The 10,090-nt window shown below is 42.9% G+C and overlaps 1 protein-coding gene across 1 annotated transcript in view; it reads left to right on the forward strand.

The window, feature by feature from the left end:
- Positions 1-5,147, forward strand: part of MARS2 (methionyl-tRNA synthetase 2, mitochondrial) — a 36,471-nt gene extending 31,324 nt beyond the window's left edge. Inside the window, exons 2-3 of the mRNA XM_075184688.1 lie at positions 2,301-2,635; positions 3,912-5,147. Coding sequence (XP_075040789.1) covers positions 2,301-2,635; positions 3,912-5,075 — 1,499 coding nt within the window. The 3' untranslated portion in view covers positions 5,076-5,147. The remainder of the gene's footprint in view (positions 1-2,300; positions 2,636-3,911) is intronic.
- Positions 5,148-10,090: the final 4,943 nt, after the last annotated feature.

The following is a 10,090-nucleotide window of genomic DNA, read 5'->3' on the forward strand; positions in this document are numbered from 1 at the left end:
TCGGCAGGAGAAGGGTTAATTGACAAGCCGGGTCGGTACACAGTAGGTCAGTTGATGCAGATAAGCCAGGGATAGATGGTATGGCCTTGTCTTTGGAGTGATGATGACACTCCTTTGTACCCCCACAATAATTTCCCACTGTCTTCACAAGTTTTTAGATGTTTTATAATTGTGGACAGATAATTCTGTGGGAGGAAAGACACAGAGCTGATCTAACGTGCAGCCTTCTCCAACTGCCGCCCGCATGCAATAAATTGCATGTTATAATAAGTTGTTGCTGTTATTTGCTCACACTGGTTGAAGGTACCAGTGAGCAGGTCAGATGAAACAAGAAGAACAATTTTCAATACAAAATAGTGCTTTTTTTTATACAGTTTTGGACACAGCCTCACAGGGTAAGCCAGCTCCTGAGGTCTGAGCTATTTTTAGTATCAGGATGCAATATATTTACCCAAACATGGATTTACATTCAATGCAAAGCTAACAATATTTACACTTATCTGTGATATCCTAAAACTTGCTGTGATTTCCAGCGTCTTGTTTTAGACAGAGGAAATCTATCAACAAGTCTAATTAAACCATCAGGTGTTGGATCCTCACACATCAAAAGGTCTAATTAACATGAGATTAACATGGGTCCTTTCTTCAGACAGTTGCAGAATACACATTCCCTCCACTCTATTGCTAACTTGAGAATTCCCAAAGAAAAGTTACAAAACCCCAAACAAATAATTTCGCTACACCAAAATACACAAAAGACTTCCTCAACAAATGCTTATTGCATCAGGTATATACATGCATTTTCTCTAGCAAAGTTAGAACAAAAAACGAATTTCCTCCCCTGGTCTCAGAAATACAGATATTTCCTTTACCAAAATACACACAATATCAAAAGTAAGTAAATTTGCAATTATATTAATAAGTGCTCTGCGCTATTTATTTTAAATACCTTTATACCATAAGTTATTTATAAGTGATCCAGTCACGTGTATAATATCCAAGCAATGAAAAATACAAATATATTGCCAAAAACATTACGAAAACCTTTTAAGGAACCACAAATTTGATGCCATATGGAATCAAGACTGAAGTGGTCTAATTAAGCTAAAGGTGTGGAAGTCATCCATGCACAAGACATGGCACATATTAGCCATTTACAAAGTTACCAGAACATATTGCTTACTTCTATCCATGAGAAGTTTGAGTTGCAGTATTAATGTTTTATATCCATCATTCTAGTGATCACTAGATAATTATTTTTATTTACAATGACACGTCTAACACACGTCTAAAACTCACGCCAATGTACAATATTATCTACTATATAAATGCCTAGTGGCGTGTGTGGGAAAAGAAAAAACAAGCTGCAGCGCCACCTGCTGGGCAGAGTTATACACTGACCTATATATTTCTTGAAGGAGAAGTGACAGTTGGGAGTGGTTGTTGGTTGCGGGGGGTGACAGTGGGGAGTTTTTAACACCTTAAGTAGCTTGATGAAGGATGTGGCGATGAAGATGAAGGATGAGGTGATGGAGAAAAATGATGAGGTGGTGACATGTGGACAAAACCACGTTCAAAAAGGGCGCTTGCGTCGGGAAGTAACGCTCTTCCCCTGAGGAGGCCTGGCCTAGCCCCAAATGCATGACAAGAACCTTTTTAACACCTTAAGTAGCTTGATTTGACTAGAATGCATGAGTATCATACACGGGTTAACTTGTTATTATATATTTATTCAAAGCCTTTCATATTGCAATCAACAGTACACCAAAAAGTACTTGTTTTGAAAACAAAATCTATTTTTGAATCTTGTATGCTTTTTATATAGTTGCTGTTCTCCATTTACTTCTTTAACAATTTTAGAATTAATTAGAGCATAGATACTTGTAAAGTTATTGGGCCTGATTCATTAAGGAAAGTTAAGCAAAAAAAATGATTAACGTTGAACAATGTTGTATTGGTGAGGGAGGTAAATTTAAAATGTGAGGACAGATTTATAATTGGGGTAGAGCATGTCCTAGATCAACCTATAATGTCAGTGTAAAAATAAAGCTATATGGTATTTGCATCCTACATGAAAAAACAGCCAGTATTTTCCTTATGTACAAAATAATAAACTCATTTGCACCTGTTGCATTGTAACATGGTTTTGCCAATGTTCAAAGTTACTATTTTTTTTGCTTTACTTTCCTTAATGAATCATGCCCATTATGTTCTTGTATGTACCCTTCTGAGACAGATAACCTAATTTCTATTTCCCATGATTCTTAAATATAAACATGTACATGTATTGCTTTTGACAGGTACTGATGAGCATGGTATCAAGGTGCAGCAAGCTGCAGTTGCTTTGGGCTTAGACCCATCCAAGCTATGTACACAAGTTTCTCAGCAGTTCCGCACCATGTTTGATGAAATGGCCATCTCTTATACTGATTTTGTGCGTACAACAGAGTCTCGTCATGCACAAGCAGTTTGTCATTTCTGGAAGATGCTGGAAAAACAAGGATATATCTATAAAGGCACATACCAGGGCTGGTACTGTACATCTGATGAGGCATTCTTAAGTGAGGAACAAACAAGAGAGCGAATAGACCCTGAAGGCAACAAAATACGAGTATCGTTGGAAAGTGGTCATGAGGTATGAAAAAAAGATGGATGCACAATGAAACTTTGATATCAGGCTCAGTTTGAATGCAATAGAGTACATAAAATGCATTTTTCCAGTTGCTCCTGATTGCAAACACATATTCTAGCATGCATACCCATCTGTCATCACTATCAATCAGCACTTACGTCGGACCTGCAGGTAGTGCAAGTGATACGACAGAAAAACACGTACCTTTGAGATGCCTAGACGATGCTGTGTGTTCTCAAGCTTGGCACGTCTTTAAGGTACTTTGACTACGTGCATAAGCCCATTCCCCCAATGAAATCATAGCATAACCTCAAAGATTAATTAGATGTTTCTGCGTTCATCGGCTTATAGTCCGGTTCTGGGGATGCACAGAACGATCTTATGCAAAAGACAGCATTAGCATTTACGTTCCTTGATGAATCAGGCCCTTAGTATTTAAATTCGACATGTGCTAGGGGCCTTTTTTCAATGATTATACATACATGCAGACATTCATGCCAATATTAATTAAAATTAAATTAAACATTATTTATTTGATGCACACCTTTTCCTATATTAATATATAGGACATGATAGACTGTACAGCTACTACGCATTTGGAACTCCAAAAAGACATTACATCTGTAATCCCCTTTGGAATTAGTGTCATAAATATCAGCTCCCTAGTTGACTATATACACAGCCTGACACTTCCTTTTTAACGGGCAAGACACTTTAAATTATAACATCCAGTTTGGATGAAGCAGAGTAAATGCACAGGGGAAACAGATTAACCTCTTAAGTGCACCCTAAGTTCACAAGTCATATTTATAGCCAAGTCTTCCTTCTGATTCCCTCAGTTGCGGAACAATAGCAATAAAAGATCATCACTTTAAACAGGGCCTGGCTGTAACTGTTTTGCATCGACTCTCCTGCCTCCTCCTAATATGCTCTCTGTAATATCACATTAGGTTTCCACTCTAATGGGCTATTAGGTTTCCACTATAATGGGTTATCACATATGGCACGTTAAAGTGTGGCAGGGTGTCAGAAATGAAACCTGGATCTGCAAATCTGTCAAAACGCCATTAACTGTAAATAAATATATTTAAAAACTAGCTGTAAAGATAAATTTCAATGTCTATAAATCTGTCCATTTCATATTAGGTGCACAAGTTGTGGCAATTTTCTGAAAATAAATTAGTCCCAGTAATCTTTTTTTATTTGATGAATTTTAATATCATTTTTTTAAGATTTAATTAAAAATGTTCTTATAATCTTTTTTTTTTTTTTTTTTAAGGTGCAATGGATGAGTGAAGAAAATTACATGTTCAGGCTGTCTTCTCTACGTCCTAAACTCCTTTGTTGGCTTCAGACAGATCCAATCCAACCTGCTCCATTCCTTCGCATAGTGCAGCACTGGCTGGAAGAGGAATTACCAGATCTTTCTGTGTCACGCCAGAGAAATCGTGTATCTTGGGGTATCCCTGTGCCTTCTGACCCATCTCATACTATCTATGTCTGGCTGGATGCTTTGATTAATTACCTGACAGCTGCAGGCTATCCAGATCCAAATTTGTCTCCTTGGGGTCCATCAACACATTTCCTTGGCAAAGATATTTTACGATTTCATGCTATATACTGGCCAGCTTTCTTAATAGCTGCAGGTCTGCCACCTCCCTCAAAATTGTTTGTTCATTCTCACTGGACTTGTGAAGGAGTTAAGATGTCAAAAAGCCTTAAAAATGTGGTGGATCCTTCAGAATGTATTATTCAGTACACAAGAGATGGATTACGATATTTCTTGCTTCGCCATGGCTCCCCGGAGCGAGACTGTGATTTTACCCACAATACTGTCTGCAAACTGTTAAATTCTGAGCTTGCTGATGCTCTGGGTGGGCTTTTAAACCGCTGCACTGCAAACACAATCAATCCTGAGCAATGCTGGCCACATTACCAATGTATGAGTGTGCCACTCTTGGCACATGATAAACTGCAGAAAATGCTGGGAGCTTTACAAGAGCTCCCAGGACAGGTAGACCAATTTGTGAATAGATTCCATGTGCACAAAGCCTTAGAGGCAATTGACGGAAGTGTGCGATGTTCAAATGCATTCTTCCAGAGTCAGGCCCCATGGAAGTTGCTCAAAGGAGGAGAAGAAGAGAAGACCTGGGGGTATTCTGTTCTGTATCTTACTCTTGAAGCACTGAGACTTTATGCTACCCTCCTGCAACCTGCAGTTCCTGGCTTGGCTACAGCAATCCTGGATAGGCTTGGTGTTGCCACTATTTATAGAAAACTGAAAGGAAACCATTTCTTCACAGCCACGAGGGGGGAGGAATGTTGCTTCCAGGGCCAAGCTCTAGGTCCTGACTGTGGTCTCCTATATCCCAGACTGGAGGTTGATCAGGAAAAACCTATTGTGACTAATAAGAAAACTGAATTTGAAAATAATCCTTTATAACTGCAAATGTATTTGCCAAGTATATGTCTCTCTTAACATGACCATTAATAAAATATAAAAACATAATAAAAATGTCATGCTATGAAAGCACAGCAGAAATATTTGTGGTAAAATGGTGGAACGAAGTGATACAAAGTGTTTGTGTGAGCTGGCACAATGTATGTTAAAATTACTGTCTAACAGAGTTTTGTACATTCTCGCGTGTTCGCTTCGATTCTCTCCGGGTGCTTCATTTTCCTCCCACAGTCCAAAAACATACTGGTAGGTTAAATGACACTATGTAACAACCAGTAGGGTCAGAGGAGTACCCGTACAGTCTGCTCACGTTGGCACTACCTCCTAGAAGGCGCTGAGTCTAACGGAGTGGGAGTTTTTTGCCAGAGTTTCCTGTAAGGACGCTTGTTCTTTGCAGCTCCCTGACCGCAGGTAGCGGTTCTCCTAGGACGTGATGAGCAAAACTGTAAAGAGAACCAGGACTATAACAGAAGATGCTTTGGATGAGGAGTACCAGGATAGCTGAGAGATTAGGAGACAGTAGAGCAGTGGGCTGATTAACACATGAGGTAGCAATAACCTGCAGAGCGTTTTCCACGAGGATAGTGGAGTAGACATATAGAGGCTGTGATGATTTGCGGATAGATGTGCTGGTGAATCAGAGAACAGGTAGCAATAATCTGCAGAACTTTACCACAGGATAGTGGAGTAGACAGGCTGTGATAATCTGCGGATATGCTGGAGGCTTCAGAGAACAGGTATCAATAATCTGCAGAGCATTACCACAGGGTAGTGGAGTAGTCACAAAGGCTGTGATGATCTGCGGATAGATGTGCTGGAGACTTAAGAGAACAGGTAGCAAACAGGAGCCAGGGAACAGGACATCTGAACAGGAGATTAGACCTAAAGATCTGACAACTTGGTAGAGAAGCAGGTGCTTTAAATAGACAGAGTTGACAGACAATTAGCCAATCAAGAGAATGCAGGAAGTATTGAGCAGACCAGGTGTGTGTCTGCTCAGTTCAGCCCAGCAAGTGAATGCAGAAAGAGGGAAACAAGTGAGAACAGTGACCATAATGCAGGTGTAGCTGGTGCAATGTGTGACACACTATGGGCTAGATTTACTATCAGGCGTGTTTGTAAATCCGCCGACTTTCGGCGGATTTGGCGGCGGTTTAGCCATCGCCGGATTTACTAAGGCTAAACCCGCCGTCCAAACGGGCAAAAATGATGTTTCCAAACCCGCCTCTGTATACATCGCCATGACGGTTTCAACAATGTTCAACATACAAACAGCCGGATTTACTATTAGGGGGTTTATAAAGCCGCCGGAAAACCGCCATTCAAAAGACCAAAATGAAAGCGCTGCTTGTGAGCGGCGTGATGGTTCAAACAGTGTGCTGTTTCAGGTATTTTGCCAATCAGACCATAAGAGAAAGGCCTATTTCATGTCCAATGATTGCTCCATTAGGACTGTGTATAGAAAATGGGCAAAGTGTCATGAAATTTCAGGCTACTGTTTTTTTTTTTTTCCATTATTTTTTCACCCAGTATGATTGCATAGTAAAATCTCATTTCACCTTTCCTTTTCTAGTTGTTTTGTACTTTCCAAAAAACCACTAGAATACTGTTGCCTCAAAGAAACTAGGATGGGAATTGTTGCATTACATAGTTAACCCTTATTTTAATGCTAATGCAATCCACATGTGAAAAATGTTTTTTCTGCCTGAAGCAATCACAGACAATCACCGTCTATTGCCCAGCAGTTAATCATGATGCTTACAAAAAGGGCCCCTCATTATTTGGCAGGTGTGGGTTTGTTGGAGAATGGCTTTTGCAGGTAATGGGGTGCATTCTTGCCAGTGTATGTTTGCAGCTTTTTACCTGATGGAGGCAGAAAGGCGCCAGGAGGAGGAGGATGAACAGCAGTTGGCATCTGTTCCGCGGAGCCTGCAAAGACCCCGCACTCCACGTGCATTTTCAGTGCGTTTGAATCTGGAGTCTTTGGCTGATGTGGAGGTAGTACAAATGTTTCGCCTCAATCGTACTAACCTCATGGCACTGTATGAGCAAGTGAAGGATGATTTGGAGCCTACAACCAGCCGCTCTAATGCAGTGTCAGGACTACACAAACTACTGTGTGCAGTTCACTTTTTGGCAACAGGTTCCTTTCAATCTGTGTCCTCCAGAGTGATTGGCATAACGCAGCCGACATTTTCAAGGCATTTTGGACAGGTTTTAGGTGCCCTTAAAAGAGTGTGCCCTAGCTATATCAGCTTCCCCAGCCAGGAGTCACAGTGGCATGAGCTCAAGGGAGCTTTCTATAGGGTCGCAGGTATCCCTAATGTAATGGGTGCAATAGATTGCACTCATATTGCCCTGAGACCACCTCACCACAGGGCAGAGGTTTTTGTTAATCGCCATCATTACCACTCCCTGAATGTGCAGGTTGTCTGCGATGCTAACCAGCGTATATTGAGTGTTGTTGCAGGCTATCCTGGGTCATGTCATGATGCCTTTATCCTGAGACAGTCTACCCTTTATGCCAAATTTGAAAGTGGTGAAATGCCGGAGGGATGGCTTTTGGGTATGTACTTTGCATGTTTTATATATCCCTTATCCTTGCTCAAATGGACTCACATATGCTAACTGCTGTACAACATGCTCAAAGTAAATGGGAGCTAACATTTTACTTTTATTGCAGGAGATTCAGGATATGGGTGTCGCTCCTGGCTCATGACTCCTCTGCTGCATCCTCAGACTCCTGCACAGCACCAATACAATGAGGCACACATAACCACTAGAGGTATCATAGAACGTACGTTTGGACTCTTGAAAACCAGGTTCAGGTGCCTTGATAAATCTGGTGGGGTGCTTATGTATGCACCTGAAAAGGTATCTGAGATTGTCCTGGCTTGCTGTCTGCTGCATAACCTGGCTTTACATCAACTTACCCCACCGATTATTGCAGTAGACAGTGAAGAAGAAGGGGTACGTGTCACATCTGGTGATGTGCAGAGCACAGAGGGCGGAAGGGAGATTAGAGACCGTCTAATTACAAACTACTTTACGTGTAAGTACATAGTATGAAAAGCATTTTTTGCTCAAAAATGTGTTTTATGTGAGTGCAATTTTAGTATTTTATTGTAAATTTTTTGTACATTGGAACCTTTAAAAACAGGATAGTGTGTACTCCTCATGTGGTAAATATGAACATCCCTGGAATGTGACAGTCAGAGGTCAATGTTTACATGAAATTAGTGCATAGTTGTTAAAAAATCAGAATACTCTTGTTTAATGTGCAGAAAAGAAAGACTGACACAATAGAAATTTAACTGCATTTATTGCAGAACACAATAAATAAAAACGTATAATCGTTATAGAAACTTGACAAAACATTAATAAATAACAAACATTGTGCTAGCGATGTCTTTTTGCAGGCATATCGCTATGCTTGGTGCCACTCTCTCCCCTCCCTCGCCCACCCCTGGTGCGAGCACCTCTCCTTGGAGGAGTACTCTGTAGAGATGTGGTAGGCGTGCTAGCGGCACTGGTGGAGGCCGATGAAAAAGGGGCCGGCAAGCGGGCAATCAGTTCCTGCTGGAGTTGGCCTGCCAGCCGGATAACGTTGGCATTCCCCTCGCGAATGGAGGAATGCATGGCGTCCACAGACCCAGACATTTGGGCCAGCTGCACATTTGTCTGCTCCAAAGCGCTCGCCAGCCGGTTTATTGCAGCAGGGATTTGGCTCGTGGAGCGGTGTATTCGCCTCAACTGGGCCGCAATTTGTGACATGTGCCCAGTTTGCCTGTCCATGAATAATGTCTGTTGCTGCTGGAATGCGCCAATAGACAGCGCCATTTCTCTGGCTGGGTCCATAGGTGCAGGTGCAGGTTGCTGGTGTGATGGTTCAGCAGGGCCAGGTGAAACTTCCTGGAGGCCAGACACAGGGGCATCCACTGTTACCAGGGTGATGGTTGTTAGATCCTCTGGCTCAGGGGACATTTCCAGGGACTCCGCCTGAGGTGGCTGGTATGAAGAGGGCCCTGTGTATGAAAAATGACGGTAAGTATATAGTATATAATATGTTTGTATATTGCATTCTGAACACTGGATAGGAAAGAATAATCTTTAGCAACTACAGATTCTTTCACAATGTTTGCATTCCTGATTTCTAGTCCTATGCTACCTGCTTACGGATGCACTTATTATCCTTTTAATACCCATTATCATTAGGACTGTGTAGTACATGTGTAGAGGACTTACCTGTCCGGGGCCGTCGTCATCCCTCGGGCGGCGGTCCACTCCGTTCAGCCGGGACGGTGAGCCAATCAGGGCTCACCTCCCGGCCATTTCAAAAAGAAGCATGGCGACGGACCAATCCGGGCCCGCCATGTCATCACGTGGCGTCGCGTCGACGCTACGTGATGACGCTAGCGCGGCGCCGACTATTTAAGTCGGCGCGCGCGCCGCCATGTTCAGTTCGACGGCGGAGAGAGTCAGAAGAGGACGTGTCGCGGAGAGCTGCGGGATCAAGACCAGAAGACAAGCCAGCGGAGACCAGCAGTGGCGGCAGAGAGCCCTTGTTAGGGCTAAGAGCGCCTCTGCTGCCTGAAGACCGGCGGGATCAAGAACCGAAGACAGCGGAGACCAGCAGTGGCGGCAGAGAGCCCTTGTTAGGGCTAAGAGCGCCTCTGCTGCCTGAAGACCGGCGGGATCAAAAGCAGAAGCCGGCGGCAGAGCAGAGAAGCAGCGGCAGGCGGGGAAGGAGTCCAGGAGAAGCTCCCCGAAGACAGCCCCAGGTAAGGCCTTGCCAGGCAACTCCTCTCCCGGGCCCACGCCCGCAGTACATATAATAAAGTCGGGCACAAGGCCCGTTGGCACTCTATAGTAGGGGCACAAGGCCCAGGGACCTGGGCACTAGGCCCCAACGAAGTAGTGGGCCAGTAGGCCATTAGTATACTGATATAAAGGGGACAAGCCCCTGTTAGTTAGAAAGGGGGAGTCAGAGCCCCAGAGGT

This window comes from Mixophyes fleayi, chromosome 9 (assembly GCF_038048845.1).
Source record: "Mixophyes fleayi isolate aMixFle1 chromosome 9, aMixFle1.hap1, whole genome shotgun sequence".
Lineage (NCBI taxonomy): Eukaryota > Metazoa > Chordata > Amphibia > Anura > Limnodynastidae > Mixophyes > Mixophyes fleayi.